This window comes from Scardinius erythrophthalmus (assembly GCF_964197995.2).
Source record: "Scardinius erythrophthalmus genome assembly, chromosome: 6".
Taxonomy (NCBI): Eukaryota; Metazoa; Chordata; class Actinopteri; order Cypriniformes; family Leuciscidae; genus Scardinius; species Scardinius erythrophthalmus.
Window position 1 is genome coordinate 39,190,458 of NC_138226.1, and position 18,397 is coordinate 39,208,854.

Here is an 18,397-nt window from a genome sequence, read left to right on the forward strand (position 1 = left end):
GCAACTATATATATATATATATATATATATATATATATATATATATATATATATATATATATATATATATATATGAAATAACATTTTCCAACTTTAACAGAAAACACAACACAAAAAGTTCAACCACAATCAAAAAATAAAGAAAAAATAAAATACGGTCGGCGGAAGTATAGCCTAATAATGAGCACATTTATCCAAGGCCTCTAAAAAAAGGGACAAAATCTAATAATAAATTAAAATAAAACAAAAGGTAATCAAGATAAATACATAAAGGCAAATATAAGGTAAGGCAACACTTTATTTTAAGGTGACATATAGACATACACGTTACTACTAACGTAGGCTAACTACAGTAAATTATGCAACATTACAAGTAACTAACCCTAAACCCCAACCCTAACTGTATCTCCACAGTAAGTACATGTAGTTGATTTAAATTACTCAGTACTAATTTGAGTAAGTACAATGTAACCACCTTAAAATAAAGTGGAACCAAAGGTAATCAAGTAAAAGTAATAAAATAAATACGCTAAATATATAACTGCAGTACATTACCAGTTTAAAACCATTACTCACTTGAGGGACATGAATGGGAAAAACCTTCCTTAGAATAGTTGACAATTCAGGGCCATGGGTCTAAATCATCTTATGGTAACTATTATTGTTTTCTTTTATAATTATTGTAAGTGGAGTTTTCATAATTGTATATTACATATTGCAAGTTACTAGTATGTAACCAAGTTTAATTCATTATCAATTCTCCTACCAAAAGTTATTTTTTTTTCTTCTCTCATCCCGATTCACTATGGCAAGCCTATTATAATCGTTATATTTTAGCCCGGATGGGATGGTTTTCGTGAGGAAATTGCGTTAATACGTCACTCACCCGTGCGTTTCACGTCATATCCGTAAATAACGAAAAGTTTCTCCGGCTACTTTAACGCATACGGTAGGTTGTCACAAGTTGACATTGAGCAGTTAAATCTCTCAAACCTCCGGGGAATCATCCGTTTTAAACAAACACCGAAAAGAAGAGCGAAAAGAGGACGAGACAGAGATCATAATAAAACCAGAATCAACTTTGGTTTGGCTCTTGAGATGCAGAGAACCGGAAATATGATTCATGATGATGGCTTTTTATTTCCTAACAGGTGAGTAAAGTGTTTTATTGGAAAGATAAATGGCCATATATAGCTCTCTAACAGAGTTCATCGTAACTATGGTGAAGTCTCATATTCATCCGCACGGTCACGCAGAGCCGAAGCACAACCAAAACAATGTTCCTCCGCTAAATGCATGTTTTGTTTTTTTTTAACCGCTGGAGGGCCAAAAGTTACATATAGTGTACTTTTAAATGAAAGGATATGTGGAGTATTTGTGTTTTTAAAAAATGTATTTTCACACACCACAAGGCTATATAAAGGGATAGTTCACCAAAAATAAAAATGCTGTCATCATTTACTCACCCTTATGTTGTTCCAGACCCATATATTACTTTCTTTTGTGGAACATGACATGCTATTGTGAAATGTTATTTTGAAGAACGTTGGTAACCAGAATCAGAAAGAGCTTTATTGCCAAGTCTTTGCACACACAAGGAAATGGTTTTGGTGAAAGAAGAAGAACCTTCAAACATAAAGGTTTACACTGACTTACATTGTATTTTGGGATGTAAATTGGAACCAAAACTGTTTGGTTACCAAATTTCTTCAAAATATCTTTTATGTTCTTCAGGAGAAAAAAAAACTGCATACAGGTTTGGAAAGACATGAGGGTGAGTAAACGATGACAGAATTATTATTTTTGGTTGAAATATCCTTTCAAGTGAACTGCAAAAAATGTGAATATATTTATAGGCATATATTTCTTGGTCACAAGCATCTAAAATATATATTTTTTTCCTTATACATGACTGTAATTTTGAACCTAACACCTTGATGTAAAAAAAAACAAATCAATTTCCACACCGCTGGATTAGTATTCACATAAAAACAATATAAAACAGAGTTTGATCATGAAAAATGATGTGGTTTTAATATATAAGCCCCTCTAAGAGGAAATTGCTGTAAGTATTTCTGAAGTGAAAATGAAAAACGCATGAAGGGGAATTTTGTTTACACTTGAGCAAGTTCAGAAATAAAATAACATATTTCACATGCAATTTAAGGGGGTAAAGCTGTGGGTGGATGCTGTTCATGCCAGCGCTTTTATACATATTTTATCAGAGGCGCTTCTAAACGCATTTGAGATGAGGAATATATCAGTGGACTGAGAGGTCGAGATTCAGCTGCACTGTTGCTGCAGTGACATCTACTGGACTTCACACACACAAAGGTTACACACACACACACACACACACACACACACACACACACACACACACAGTCAAAGCGGTTTTTAACATAATGGGGGAGAACATTTCAATCACAAACAAGTAGCAAAAGGTGGATTGCTCAAATGCTTTTGCCGGTTCAATCTGATGTTTATAGTTTTACATATAGAGTTAATGCAGGTGCACGTGACATTATCGTTTTATGACCCATATCAATATACAGACTACAGGGAACATTTGCTTTTTTTTTTTTTTTAAAGGCAAAAGAGGGAAAATGTAAAGTAAATGGTGACTAAAGACACTACAGCTCAAGTGTTTTTGAAATTTTTTTATGCTCACCAAGGTTGCATTTATTTGATCAAAAATACAGTAAACAGTAATATTGCGAAATGTTACAAATTAACAATTGTCCACTTTACTTTAATTATTGCCAAAGCTGAATTTTCAGCATCATCACTCCAGTCTTCAGTGTCACATGATCCTTCAAGAAATCATTCTATGATGATTTGATGCTCAAAAAAACATTTATTATCATTTCTTATGTTGAAAACTACATTGTGCTGCTTAGTTTTTTGTGGAAACTATGATACGTTCTCAGGATTCTTTGATTAATAGAACTTTTTTGAACTATAAATGTATCATAGTAATGTCTGTACTGTCCCTTTTGATCAATGTAATGTGTCCCTGCTGGATAAAATTAATAAAAAATAAAATAAAACATCAATCTTACAGCCTCCAAACTTTTGAACGGTATGTAATTTTGAAAAAAAAAAAGAAAAGAAAATGTGTTAATGGATTTTATTTGTCAACTAACCCTTTAAAGTTTTGTACTGTATGTAAGTATGCGCATCAGTGTTCTGCGAGAATAAGACAACTGACAAGCACAGGATTATGTTTAGTCATTTTAGTGTGAAATAAACAGCTGCCCTCAAAAGTGGGCATTGTACAATAGTCCGAAGATTTCTTGAAAAAATGACCAAATAAAAAAGAATAATAAAAGTGACACGTTAAGATGCTATTTATAATGAACAAAATCAAATTTAGACTTCACAAACTAAACGACTAAAAAAAAAAAAAATGCAATTCTGGATCACTGTGACAGAAGAACAACCCTCATCAACTCAGAAAACCAAATAGTGTTTCATGATCTGCCATTAACCCCCACTGGACCCGTTCAATCAAACTCGCGTGGGACATTTCTGATCGTTACAAACTTGGCTACGGGAGGTTTAAAATCCCCCCCAACACAAAAATTGGCAATGGTACTCAGAGTCGGTAGATAAAGAGACAATCATGATTAGTTGAAGGAATAAAAACATAAGCCGAGAATAACTGTACAGTACCACGTGGAAACAAAGCCATACTTGTACAGAGCAAATGAGTGTGTCGTGACTGATGGCCTGCAGTGTGTTAAACTAAAATCCTTACAAAATGATCATTAGCAAACTCTTATGAGGACGATCTGAAAGACTTTCGGCTACAGAGGGAGTTCAAAACCTACGTGAACACATCGCCTTCTTCATCATCATCACAGTTAGGTAGTGATGTGACGGAGATTGTCCCACAAAGCTTTAGGTTGTTTCACATTGGTTAGCACGTCCCTATAGGCTGTCCTTTCGACACAGCATTGCTAGAGCGACCCGGAGTGGCTCTTTTGGTCCTGAAACACAGTTGTACACATTAACGCTGCAAAACCACCAGACACAAAAAAAAAAAAAAAAAAATGAACAGTTTTTCTCTCGATTTTATCAAAGAGTGCGAATTCAGTTTGGCAAACTACAAACCGATTCAGTTCATACAAACGATTCTTGATGCTGATTACAGTCCAGTCTTTTAAAAAAGTAAAGCCGAAGGGAGTTTTTCCTTTAGAAAAGCAGTTGTGGACACCACAAATCCAGATTACAATGTATATAAATATCTTTTTGCTCAAAAAGACTTCATTCGCAACAAATTCATATTGAAAGATCTGATCAACTCGAAGAGGTTTGAGAATTATGGTACATAAAATGCTTTTAATTACATGATTGTTTCATATTTGCCCCATTCGTTGGGCCTGGTTTACCTACAAAAAAAATAAAACCACATAAAATAAATCATAAGACGACATTTAAAGACACTATTGGACACCTTCATGACTCCCGACAGCAACTGGCAGGCAAGGTCTTTTGTTTTACATCGTTCTCCTTGTGTGGAGAACTTACACCACGAATATCACTTACAACCTAGAATTACAATGAAAGAAAGAGCGAAGCCACAAAGGGAAATTCTGCCATTACTTACTCCCCCACTTCCCGAAAAGCAGTTCAAGCCTACGACGCTGCATTCCCAATCTTCTGGAACATTTTTTGTTGTTGTGAGGAACGGATTTGTAACTGCCCATCCACCCAAAGCTCACGACTACGTAAAAAAAAAAAAAAAAAATCAAATGGAGTCTCAACATTACTGGCATCAGGTTCTCACATAGTCACTAAACGTTACAGGGCAAATGGTGAACAAGCTGCGGCCAGATGGGATGTTCACCCAATAACAACTTCACTTCTGGTCCGTTTCTCACACATTATGATTTCAGATTACTTTAAATAAAGTGCTGGAGTCATAAACTGGCTGTTTATGTCCCTGTTGTTGCGCGTAATTCTTCAAAAACCAAACATGGGGGAAGAAATAATGAGAGATGTTTCACTCTTTGGCTAAACCGGTCCTTCAACATCATCATCAGCCACCCGTTTGTCACCAGCGCTGCTTTCTTTATACAACACGATTAAACCCATTCCTACAAGTACACACTGAAACAGATGCTTGACACCCATGAGCGACTCGGCCTTTGTACACGACAGCTTATAATACAATATAAGGCATTTCAGTGTTGTATGTGAAAACAAGAAATAATGTTTCCCCCATAAAAAGATGAACAAATCCCCCAATAATTCTATATTTGTAAAATATATATATATTTATATATATGTGTGTGTGTGTGTATATATGCATTCACGTAAATGTACATATTTACGTAAAGGAGGGTAAATATGTAAAGGTATAAAAGCAAGGTATATGCGCGAGCGTGGAATCGATCGATGTAGTCAAAATGGAGTCTGAGGTTTGCGGGAGAAGAGGATGTGATGTCGTACAGGAAGAGGCGGGACCTCTCCTGTAGGACTCGTCACATGATCACTCGACCCCGTCCCCGGTGGACACAGACACTAACTGCAGAGGGATCTCGGCCGTGCTCAGCTGGTCCTGCGAGCTGGAGGTGTTGACGGTGGCGTTGACGGTGGCGAGGCCCTGCATGGAGCCGGGCTGGATGTTGGTGAGGATGAGTGTGGTGCCACCCGCCGTGATGATGCTGTCTGAGGACATGGCTCCGCCCACACTGGACACCACGGCTCCGCCTCCCTTCTTGTTCTGGTGCGTCTTTATGTGCTTGGCCAGGTGATCGCTGCGCATGAATCTCTTCGAACACTCTGAACACACGAACTTCTTCTCTCCTGATGACGGCGGAAGAATGAATGACATGAAAAAATGAGGGAAAAAAGAAAAGAGATAAAAGCGCTTACAAAGCATAGTGAGCTCCCTGCATGAAGCCTGCTTAAAATGCTCATTTATCTATAAAAAAACAAAAGTCCAATTCTAAGGCAGCATTGCATGCCTCCATTGCAAGGGAACCAATCCTAAAATGCACTGTAAAGACACAGAATACACTGTAAAAAAATGCTGGGTTGTTTTAACCCAATTTTGGGTCAAATACGGAGAAACCCAAAGGTTGGGTTAAAAATGTAATTTAAAAATTTAACCCAATGGCTGGGTTTGTCCATATTTGACCCATTTGAAACAACCCAGCTTTTTTAGTGTACCGTAAAACATGCTGTTTTATAGCTACACTACCGCTCAAACATTTGGGTCTGGTATGATTTTTTAAATGTTTTTGAACAAGTCTCTTATGCTCAGCAAGGCTGCATGTATTTGATCAAAAAAAAACAAAAAACATCAGAAATCATTCTAATATGATAAATTGAAGTAGAATTTTTGTGAGTCTATACTGTCACTTTTTACCAATTTAATGCAAATAAAAGTATTAAATTCTTTGGTCATATTTTATATTAGGTGTCTTAAACTACTATAAACTGTTAGGTACAGTGTACTTATTGTGTTCATATTGTATTGTAAAACATTTGTGCTGCTATTGAGGTGGATATGTGTAAGGGAAGGTCAACAGTGTAATAATTATAGATGTAGTTACCAGGGTTCCCACTCTTTCATGAACACCAGATTCAAGGACTTTCATGGACTTTTTAAAGCATCTTTTATTTTATATCAAGCACAATAGAGGTGGGTTTGTTACTATCTGGACAGTATCAAAGACCCACTGTACCTGTGTCTATCATTACGGCAATAATGTTAAGGCATATACGGACAACTAAAATCTAATTTTAGAATTTAAAATTCAATGAGGGCTGGTACAGTGTGTGTGTGTGTGTGTGTGTGTGTGTGAGAGAGAGAGTGAGATTTGCAGATTGCAGCTTTCTTATTCTTTCTTTAAACATTTATTATTTCACACTGGTTTTAGTTTTCTTTTTTATGAATTTTTTTTTATTAAAACCTTAAAATATAGAGAATACCAAATTTTGCAATTAAATGAAATATGAATAAGGTACGGAGCCCCTTCAAGATACCTTATCATTCTACATTTTCTGAAAGCACATGAGCTTATTATCAATCCACCATTTAACCATTATGCCACCGCTTGTAAGTGGTGTAAAAATATGGGTCGCATTGTTCAGAACAATAACGACAGAGGAGTTGAATGAAAAAGCAAACCATGCAACTCTAACAAAATTTAGTTCACCAGTGTTTAGGACCTGTGTTTGTTTTCACATACTGTCTAAATTTTAAGTACTTTCAAGAAGCGTGGGAACCTGGAGTCACAGAAATTAATTACAGCTATATTAACATGCAGGTATTTTTTTATGGAGTGTCTGTTTACAGTGTGCAAATATCCCGCCTTGTTGGCAGAGGTTATTTACACTAACTCCGCCCACTGAATCCGCCTTTTGCCGAACTCGCTCTACTTCTCCTTTTCCCATTACATCAGATCGGAAAAGCATTTATTTTCAATAAAAATGAAGAAAATATTTCGAAAACTGAAAATAAAGTGTCTAACGTGTGTTTAACAATAAAGTCTTTATTGAATTGTGTTGTGGCAGCATCCATTTAATATTTTTGTTTAAATATAATCATTTACACTATATTATTATTGCATACTGTTTTAATGTACAACAAAACTGAGGTGCAAATAGTATCTGCCACTATTTATAAGTACAAATAGCATCTAACTACTATTTACACTTATTGCAAAGAAAATACTGCTTTTTATACAGTGTAAACGGCCACTGCCATTTGTATCAAATGATTAATTTAAATGTTACTACATAGTAGTTAAAGAGGCTTGATATAAAGTGGGATCAATTCTTAAAAAAGAAAAGAAAGAACTGTCCCTAAACTTTTGAACAGTAGTGCATGTCTGTTGGTAATATATATGTACTGACATCACCCGAGGCTGGAAGATACATTATTTAAAAAAATTTTTCAGCAATAACTTTGAAATATTATTATTTATTTTTTTTTCAGGTGATGTTTGAAGAAAGTTGGGGAGAAATGAGAAAACTGAAAAGCATTATAACACATTATTGTGTTTTATATGTATGTTTGCCACAAATGTTTCAGCTGCACTGTTGTACTGTTATGCTAACATCAAACTCCAAATCAGTCACTAATGAGACTCTATACGGGTCAGGATGGTGCCTTAGACAATAGCAAGGAGGCTCAGAAGGTTTGGGAAACAAGGTGTGTGTGTGTGTGTGTGTGTGTGAGAGAGAGAGAGAGAGGAAGAGTACCAGTGTGCGTTCTCCTGTGTCGCTGCAATTCATCACTGCGTGTGAACCTCTTCCCACAAAACATCCAGGTGCAGACAAAGGGTCTCTCTCCCGAGTGCCAGCGCAGGTGAGCTCGCAAGTGAGACGTCTTCCCGTATACCTTCCCGCAGCCAGCTATATGGCACACATGCTGTTTCTTCTTGCCCATGTTAGATCCCCTACAACATATAATTACAAATGTACAGTCAGAATGGAAATATATCACACACATCCAGCAATGAAGACATGTAGTCAAACACACACCATAGGGTGTCTGTATTACACATGAATATAAATTTCACTGCGTCTCAAAACAAAATGAGCTGCTAAAGGAAACAGCAGTGCTTTCAGCAGTGTGATCTCACCTCCCACCTCCCTCTTTGCAGTTGGGGCAGGTGCATGCGACCCTGCGCAGACGTTTGCCCTCCTGGCTCAATCCCTCCATCTCCTCCTCCACTAAACGAACACGAAGGTGAGAGAGGTCATTGGCATTCAGCGTAGAGCTACTGTCCAGAGGCCACTCCTCCGAATCAGGCTCCTCCTTAATCTGAATATCTATAGAGTATAGTATGATCAGCGTTACACTAACAGCACTGCAGAATTACGGCTACACACATCTTCCCTCTGCAATGGCACTCTAAATGATTTGATCTTGCCTGCATTATCTTGTTTACTCTATGGGGCCTGAAGATTCCCACAAAAGCACAGATTCCAATGGAATTCACAGGATGACGTGGAATGTCACAGAATTTGGCAAACATTTGAAGAATAAATTAAAAGTGGGGTTATAAAACTGCATTATGGACAAGTGTGAATATAAAACCACAAAAAGACAGCTATTTAAATATGAAGTCTGCTTGTGTGAATGAGCACCGCAGTTTGGTCTAATACACAAATACTGAAGCGCGTCTGCCGTCTCTATACGAGGACACGCTATAGGAATTTTATGAGCATTTTACCATTTCATTTGATAAAACTATTGTCAGAAACACACAGAAACTCACTATGATTTAACTTAAAAAAATCATGACAGAAATGTATTACTATTGTACACTAAAATGTGCATACATAACAATAATAAGAGTTTAAAACGTTTAAGGAATACCACAAAATATCAAACCATTTTAAATTTAATCAGTACGCCTCTGTTGTGTAGCACTTTGTTTGCCAGAATATGAAAGGAAATTTTCACATTTGATTTAATTACATTTTAAAAGATGTTTTATGCAATGAATCGATCATTTAAAACAGATGACAGAATTGCTGAAGAAAACTGCTTCATAGGACACTATTATTGTTCAAATTTAATACATTAAATTAAGTTAAGTTTTCTTAATTAGACAAATCTTAATAATCAAATAGAATAATTAAACCATTAAAACAGAATCCAGACTGAACACATAACTTAGAAAAGATTTTCATAGGGCCCTGCATCTATCCACCATGTTTTCACCCCCATAAATCAGTGGTTCTCAACCCTGGTCCTGGTCATATCTCCCTAATCAAACACACCTGATTCAACGCATCAGCTCATTAGTAAAGACTCAAAGATCTCAAACGAGTGTGCCAAAAAAGAGAGACATCAAAACTGAGCAGTGTTGGGGTACTCCAGGACCAGGATTGGGAACCCATGTCCCGAGGGAAAGAAGCACCCGCTGCTGTACCTCCAGTGCTGTCGGTGTCCTCGGACTGCTGGAACTGAATGCCCTGGCCCATGGTGTTGACCGTCACCGACTGCAGGTTAGGCATCTGTCCCGAGCTCAGGCTGACCTGTGTGCCGGCCTGGCCCAGAGACAGCGTCTGCACCGGGGCGAGAGTAATCTGCTGAGCGGGAGCCGTCTGGAGCTGGAGGTTCTGGAGGTTCTGGACTCCTTGGACCTGCGGGGACAGATTGGGACAGCAGAATGGGTAAAGGTAACACACAAAAATTAAAAGTCTGTCATTATTTACTCACCCTCACGTTGTTCTAAACTAGGGATGCTAACGATTAATCAACAATGGATTAATTGTCGATAATAATTACTAATAATAAATGACCAATCCAAGCACGCTCCAGTTGTAAAACCGTGTGCGATTGGTCTCTAGACATCGTCCCTACACACTGAACCCAAGATCCATTTTCCAGTGGTTGAACTTTAAAATGACGCTGGAAAACAAGTCATGATCGCAGCGCTTTAGCCAAGCAGCATGTCAATGTCACTCTGTCATCTACAACGCTTTGTCTTATGTTGTGTTTGCGCTCGTTCAAGACAACTTGCTCTAAATAAAGATATGCGATCTACTATGGATTACTAAAGTTTCACGAGGTTACAAACCAAAACGTGGCGCAAAAGCATCATGTGTATACAGTTTACATGTCCGTCAGCTACTTTTTTTTTATACAAATATTTGGTATAGTTTGGTCTCTAAATGTGCTTTTATTCTGCTAGTTGAGACCTTTTCAACGATATATGATGATATATTGTCCATCTGTTATGTACGATGATTTTACTGATCACATTCATGTAAAACAGTTATTTTTTCATGCTATGAAAAGATCGCACATCTAATTTAAAAGCACTTGTTAGGTGATGGTCATATTCCCTAAATTCACTATAAAGTCAATCTTATACGCTTTAAAATAACACCTATGTGTATGTTAAGCAAGTGGTTAAGTAAAGTGGCGCCCCCATTTTGGATTTAAGAGGTTAATTGTAGGGATGGGCATTTCAAGCAAAAATAATATTCGGAGATCACTGGGTATTATTCGATTATTATTCAAAAAATAAATAAAAAAACACCCCTCCCCACATGCATGTAAAGGCTACACACCAGAGCATGCGAGCGAAGTGGAGCCGTGTAACGCTTAAATACAACTTAAAACACTTAAACTTACGTTTCATATTTATGTTTAAATAATATAATGTTCTTTTTAAATTTTATTTATGTTGATTATATGAAAAGGGAACCAAAATGAGATGAGTGAGATAGGATCATAAAGATGCCCAAAATATCGGGAGACATATGGAGTGGGTCAAACATGATTTTGACCACTTCATTAAGTTTTGTTTTGTAGAAAGCCTTTTAAGTGAATTTCATTTTGTATAAATTGTATCTTAATTTTAATCAATGTTTCATCAACCAATTGCCTGGATTTAATAAATAAGAAGCAAATATAACAGGACAGTATAATCAGGACACGGAGGCGCCGACGCGATCACTAGCATTGCATTGCAACTGGAACTCGTCTCATAAATGAACCGAAACTCAGCGTATAGGCTATACTTGCCTCAGAGAAAGCTTGAACTGTCTATTTTTAAACAAAACAATTCAAAACAAAAGGAAATGGGCTACTCTCTGCTTATGTAGGCTATGAAGTGTGCATTTTCTCTCTATAGGCGCGTTCACTAATGCGAAGATGGCAAATGAGCATCGTCAACCTCATCTTTGCAGCCGACACTGACACAGAAAACACTAGTTTATTAATAAACAATTAAAATGTCTCATGCATAAGCATTATTTTTGCCGGTTCTTTGTGGCAAGCTTTATGCGTGCGCTTGAGTGCGGAATCGTCTCATCAGAACCGAAAACATGGGGATTTTTTTAAAGACAATAAATCGCACAACCTATTCGATTCGATTCTATAATAAAATCAACTAATCTAATATTCGAAAATCGACTCATCCCTAGTTAATTGATCGTTAATGTAAACAATGATTGATTATGGGAACCATATTCTTAGTAAATTAAGATTTTTAATGAAAAGTAGCCTACCTGTCCCATCAAAAGTTATAAAGGCGTTGTAATACAAATCGAGCGGTTTATTCAAAGTCTTGTGAAGAGATACGATCGCTTAGTTTACATGAACAGATTTAATTTAGGCTTTTTGTTACATCTAAAAAAATGATCAACACACATACATAATATGGTAAACATGGAAGCTCGTGCTACATGCAAGAACAAACCTTGTTGGTTTTTGTGCAGGTTTGTTTTAGCACATGTTGCACACACAACCTTCCATGTTTACCATGTGATGTACTCTATGTATGTCTTTATATATGATTGAAAGCCTAAATTGAACCGATTCATCATATAAAGCGATCATATCTCTTCAGAAGATGGATTAAAACGCTCAATTCATATGGATTTCTTTTATGAACCATCATAACCTATTTGGATCTTTTAAGTTGATTACCTTTCAATGGAGGGACAGAAAACTTTAAGGTTTCATTAAAAAATATCTTAATTTGGGTTTCGAAGATAACCAGTCTTATGGGTTTGGAATGACAGGAGTGTGAGTAATGATGATACCTATCTTAATTCTTGGGTGAACTAACCCTCTAAGCACTTGGTGTCGTGATCTAATGTCTTTTTTTTATTCTAAACTTCAAAATCATTAACTCAAGCATGGTAAAGACTAATCAGTTTTTATGATAAATCACTGCCTATTTGTGACTGGGTGGTGGGTTGCTGGTCAAACAATATGTTTGTTGTCATATGCAAGGCCACTAATGAATAGTGGTGCAGGAATCACTGTTTTACTAGCGTACACTGTCTGAATCATTACAAAAGATAATTTATTTATTTTTATAAAAGGTTCTTAATCCCCAACCCTAAAACTGTAATTAAAAAAAAAAAAGATTTATAACTACATACCTGGAAGGTCTGCCAACTCATTAATTTGGTGAGGAACAATGTTTTGAGCAGCATTTTTACACCCTGTCATGCTGTTATGCCACTGCAGTAAACGCATATTGCAGTATTAAAGCTAACGATTAATCGATTAATTGATCGTTAATTTAAACGATAAACATTAAACTGACATCCCTAATAAACACACACCTGGAAGGTCTGCCACTGTATTTGTTTTCTTTGGTGTATTGATGATTTTTTTAAACATTTTTCTTAAATGTGTATATTATATTATATTTGTGTGTATAATCTTAAGTGGTTATATTTAGATGTCTTGTACAGCACTTTTGGTCAGTCTTGTGGCTGTTTTTTAATTAAACTTAAACTATAACCCCATACCTGGAAGGTCTGCCACTGTATCTGTCCTGACGGTGAGACGGTCTGGGCCTGGATGAGGAATGTTCCTGGGTTGATGAGCTGGATGTTCTGCATGTTCTGCTGGGCCTGGGCCTGGCCGTCAGCGGTCTGCAAGGGCAGCTGCTGTAACTGGATGACCTGCTGCCCCCCGGACACATGCACCGTGCCCTGACTGAGGTATCCCGACCCGTCTCCCTGCTCTCCCGCCACAGGCTGCGTCAACACGCCCGTGCCATCTATCGTGCTGGCCTGCTGCTGCTGCTGTGAGGACGAGGAGGAGGATGAAGATGTGGTAGGCACAAACATGTCTGCATTCGAGTTGAGTGTCTGGTGCTGTTCGCCTGCTTTCTCCGAGCCGTCTGAGTTCTCCACGCTCTGATTGGTCATGATCAGCTGTCCGTCAGCCGTGACGCTCGTGGCTATCGCCTGGGCCCCCGAGAGCCCGAGAGAGTCCAGATCCACGCTGTTTATGGGCACAAAGGTAATGTTACCAGGCAAACCCAGAGGCACGTTAGTGACCATCTGACCCTGACTGTTGAAGGCAGAGCTTCCCAGAGACACGTGGTGCACTTGGCCAGACTGGGTCATGAGGTTCTGAGTGTTGCGGATCACATCGGCTGCCGTCGTGCCCGTGACGCTGATGGTCTGGGTGCCATCTGGGAGGATCTGGATCTGCCCTGAGGCGTCCTGCGCCATTGAAGCCCCCTCGAAACCCAGCTGCCCGTCGGCCGTCTGCACCTGAGGGATGACCTGGTATTGGATGTTAGGCACTGCGCCGGCAGATGTGTCGGTCCCTGACGTGAGTAAGATGGGCTGGCTCTGGAGACCCTGGAGGCTCTGGAGAGGAAGAACATACTGTCCGTTGGACGTGACGATACCCGTGCCGGGGAGATGCAGGACACCCGAGTCGTCCTTTACCGCCTCCCATCTTTCAGACGACCCTGTTAACTGCACTGAGAGGTCTGCGTTCTGGGGAGGAAATCACAAGAGTTTCACACAAGAAAGAAAGTGATGCCACAACAGTGCATGTACACAGTAAAATCTCTTGCTGTTAATATGCTGACTGATGCAAAACATAAGACAAACCCACCCTATAATTTGGTCTGAAATGCTGATTTGGTCTGAAACGCTGAAAGGTAACAAGCATCATGTGTGACCCTCAAAATAATTTTCCAATTTTCCACTAATATAGCAATAATTAATTAAATAGCAAGAAAAAAAATTCAATGAAATGGGGAAAAGGCTCAGTAAGTTTCAAAATCAATCTAATGGAGTTGAATTTGTGAATATGGATTTATTATGGACATTTTTCATCACTGGATTAAGTCTCTTATCAATGGAAAACAACATTTGCTTGTGCTAATATCTGCATTTGCAATATTCTAGCTTCAATATGTCGCCAGACATCTATTAGTCCCAGTCCATTCATTGGCCACCTGAAAATGACATCAGCATATGTTTGCATTTTAGAGAAAGAAGTGAACTAATCAAATGTATGGAAGTCAAAGTTCTGCTTTGTCTGTAAAATAATCAGTACTTATAACTTCTGGAGGGACGAAGATAAACCCAGCAATTTCCACCGTTTTCTGGATTGCTGTGCAACTGCCATTAGACAAGGTACACAATAGATTTCATTTTTCACAAGTGAAAAGGCTGAGAAATTGTTTGTTTTTTTGTCACTAGAATTTTATTTACCATGGCTGCATTGGTTTGATCAAAAATACAGTAAAAACTTGTAGACATATTACAATTTAAAAGAAACTGTTTTCTATGTGAATATATAGTAAAATGTAATTTATTCCTGTGATCAAACCTGAATTTTCAGCATCATTACTCCAGTTTTCAGTGTCACATGATCCTTCAGAAATCATTCTAATATGCTGATTTATTAATGTTTAAAACAGTTGTGCTGCTTAATATTTTTATAATCTGTGATACTTTTCAGGATTCATTGATGAATAAATAGTTTAAAAGAACAGCATTTATTTAAAATAGAATGATAGAAATCTTTTCTAACAATATAAATCTTTACTATCACTTTTTATGAATTTAACACATCCTTGCTGAATAAAAGTATTAATTTCTTTCAAAACAAAGAAAAAAAAAATAATAAGAATGACCCCAAACTTTTGAATGATAGTGTATATAATTACAAAAGATTTCCATTTTAAATAAATGCTGTTCTTTTTAAACTTTTTATTCAAAGAATCCTGAAAAAATATCACAGGTTATAAATTATTAAGCAGCACAACTGTTTCCAACACTGATAATAAATCATCATATTAGAATGATATCTGAAGGATCATGTGACACTGAAGACTGGAGTAACTTTGATTACTTTGAACACAGGAATAAATTACATTTTGAAAACCTTTATTATAAACTAACAATATTACTGTTTTTTTCTGTATTTAAAAAAAAAAAAATGCAGCCTTGATGAGCATGAGAGACTTTCAAAAACATAAAGTAAAAAATTGTAACATTTCCAAATTTTTGATACTCTGATATATATATTTTTCCATGCAACTGACTGAAAAGACTGTCCCTCACAGTTTCGCTCTCAGGGAAGATTAAACGTGACATGGTCCATTATTTGACTTTATTTTTTTCCCCATGCCGGTCTGATACCAACTAATAAGCAAGTAAAACACAAACTAAGATTGCTCAGTTACAGGAAGTCTTCCTGTGGACATTTCCTGGTAAGAATGAGATGCACTGTCTGTGAACCATACAATAATTTATTTAGACTAAACTAAAAGGAAGCTCAACCAGATCAGTGCCTCCCTATATCACTCGCCAGCATGTTGATCCAAACCTGTATGGGTCAATGGGTGCTCCACAACTGTTTGGTTACTCTTCACAATATCTTCTTGTGTTCAGCAGAGGAGAGAAATTCATACAGGTTTGGAACAACTTACGGATGAGTAAATGATGACAGAATTTTCATTTTTTGGTGAACTACGCATTTAAGTCTGGGGAGTAAACACGCACTCATTCAAAGCAAACAAGCCCTAGCCGACACTCAAACCACTGTATGGTACAATAAAGGTGATTTATCAGTAGTTGCAGACTTACCACCCCAGCAACACCATTATTCGTGTTTGCCCCGTTCTCTGCTCCGAGGCCGGTGCAAGTGGCGGCGAGCAGGGCGAGCGGCGAGGGCTGTCCGTCCTGACGATGGGCGGGTTTAATACATGAAAGGGGGTGGCCACACAGGAAGTACCAGTGTTTTAACAGAACAAAGTGAAAACTTCACCAAAGCACATGCATTAGAGAATAAGAGAAGAGAGGATTTGATGTGATTTACCTGATCCGCGCCGCCGCCGTCCTGCGCGCTGCTGCTGTCCGCCATGACTCCCGCTTTCACTGGCCCTTCAGGCGCTTAACACACACAAACACACAATACAACACAGCCGTTAGAACCACACATCGCGCGATTGCTGGACAGACGCCATCATACGCGGTTGTTTTAATCGATCATTTGAGCTCTGTATTTATTCCCTCCGCGGATCTTAAACTCTCAGATTCACCCGCCTGCTAACATTAGCCTAGCTTAGCATAAACATAGCCTGCACAAAGATTCAAAGCGAGCATTCTCACGCTCTTCAAATCCTACGTACCGGTCATTACGTGAGTTCTTTAAAGAAGACTGGTGTCTGCGTTTAATTACACTCCGAGCATGGTTATATTAATCGGTGCCTGCGCTCGCTTTAGTCCAGTTTGTTTTTTTTCCTAATTTGATTGACGGCGGGGCTTCCACTTCGCCAACTGCGTCACCGACAGGAAGTCCCGCCCTTCGTCTCTCATCTCATTGGAGGCTGGGTTGGAGAACTCGCCTTTTGATTGGATGAGCGGGATGTCTGTCATTTTGAACGGGCTGCTTCCTATGTTTCGTTGTCCATCAAGTTTTGTCCGTGAAGATGAACAGTTTCCGTCAGTACGGTGTGAAGGGTTTGTTTTGTTATTGTTTTGACGCGTGTTTGTCTTTTTAGTTTATCATCACGAAAGGTTGAATCTTTAAGGATTTTTTTCCTTCACATATTTTGCAAGAATAATACTAAGTCTCTATTCAAACTAGCAGGGGAACTGATAATACATATTTTTTTTCATAGTCTTATAATCAGCAATTAAGAGGTTTGTGGTTTAATGTAAGAGGCCACTTGAGCTAAGTCAAGTGTTTCTCCAGTAACACGAGTAGTGATTAATGATAATCAGTGATTTCTGCAGCTCATCCTAATGCAGAAGGGAGCAGCATCTTTTCACAAAGATGTGTCATGATTGAATAAATAACCTCTAACATACTCCATATCCCAAGGAGAAGCTTGAAAAGAGCTTACTTAGTCTGGACTTCATAAAATGGAGAAAGAGTTGGGAAAAAAACACTGAAATTGAACACAGTTCTGTTAAACTAAACTTTGCCTTGAGCTGATGAAAGCTTTGTAAAGCTGTCAATCACCCACACTTTAAAAAAATAAAATAATATATCATTATATAGGCTAATAACAATTTACAACTGATTGATATTAAATGTGCCATTCAAACATCAGAAATGACCTCGGTCATGCATTTTTTCTTTTACTGAATACAAACAGCCTATGATAATTGTAAAATACAAACAGGTTTGTTTGTTTTTTTCAAATGAAATTTTTTAGATATGTGGTATAATTTTGTCAGTAACTAAGTAACTACATATTTATTACATAGCTATTAGACAAAACATTCAATAATTGTGGTTGTTAGTTATGCTAAAGCTACGAAGGAAGTTGTTACAATACACTTTTCATTGACTTCTATTCATGCAAATGCAGGAGACGGGAAACATAATCTTTTGCGAGTTTCTCTAGTTCCAAAGTTCAAGTTTGTTGAACTCTGCCCTGCGAAATCATGTGACCAATACAAGATTGATTTGTCACGGCGTGACCTCATACTTAAACTTGCAGGTTTGCTGTAAAGGTTGAATTATGTTTTTTAAAAAGATGCCACACAGTGTGACGTCATATTATCCGTTATAGTGTTCGTACAAATTTAGTTTGCTCAAAGTCTGATCGCAACATAATATTGCTAACACAATTTCATGGCAATTCGTAACTGTTTTATGTGTTGGCGATTTGGTGGCTAATTTGTATGAATT

At 37.7% G+C, this 18,397-nt stretch overlaps 1 protein-coding gene across 2 annotated transcripts; it reads right to left on the bottom strand.

Annotated features, from left to right (window-relative positions):
- Nucleotides 1–3,229: 3,229 nt before the first annotated feature.
- Nucleotides 3,230–17,079, bottom strand: sp3a (sp3a transcription factor). 2 transcript variants are annotated; one of them, XM_081368015.1, is made up of 8 exons: nt 16,887–17,079; nt 16,574–16,647; nt 16,342–16,437; nt 13,249–14,235; nt 9,903–10,116; nt 8,604–8,793; nt 8,221–8,417; nt 3,230–5,814 (listed from the first exon to the last, which is right to left on the bottom strand). In XM_081368015.1, exons 1-8 carry the CDS (start codon nt 16,891–16,893, stop codon nt 5,498–5,500), a joined length of 2,082 nt encoding a protein of 693 aa, XP_081224141.1. In that variant the 5' UTR covers nt 16,894–17,079; the 3' UTR covers nt 3,230–5,497. The 2 variants fall into 2 exon arrangements, with proteins under 2 accessions (XP_081224141.1, XP_081224142.1); XM_081368016.1 differs by having other exon boundaries at nt 8,604–8,694; nt 16,887–17,024.
- Between the last annotated feature and the right edge of the window lie 1,318 nt (nt 17,080–18,397).

Bases quoted from the DNA above. Each gene is read 5' to 3' on its own strand.
- sp3a (XM_081368015.1), bottom strand. The intron at 8,794-9,902 runs GTACAGCAGCGG...TATACTCTATAG, and splicing joins GGACACCGACAGCACTGGAG to ATATTCAGATTAAGGAGGAG. The intron at 5,815-8,220 runs GTACTCTTCCTC...CGCCGTCATCAG, and splicing joins ACACAGGAGAACGCACACTG to GAGAGAAGAAGTTCGTGTGT.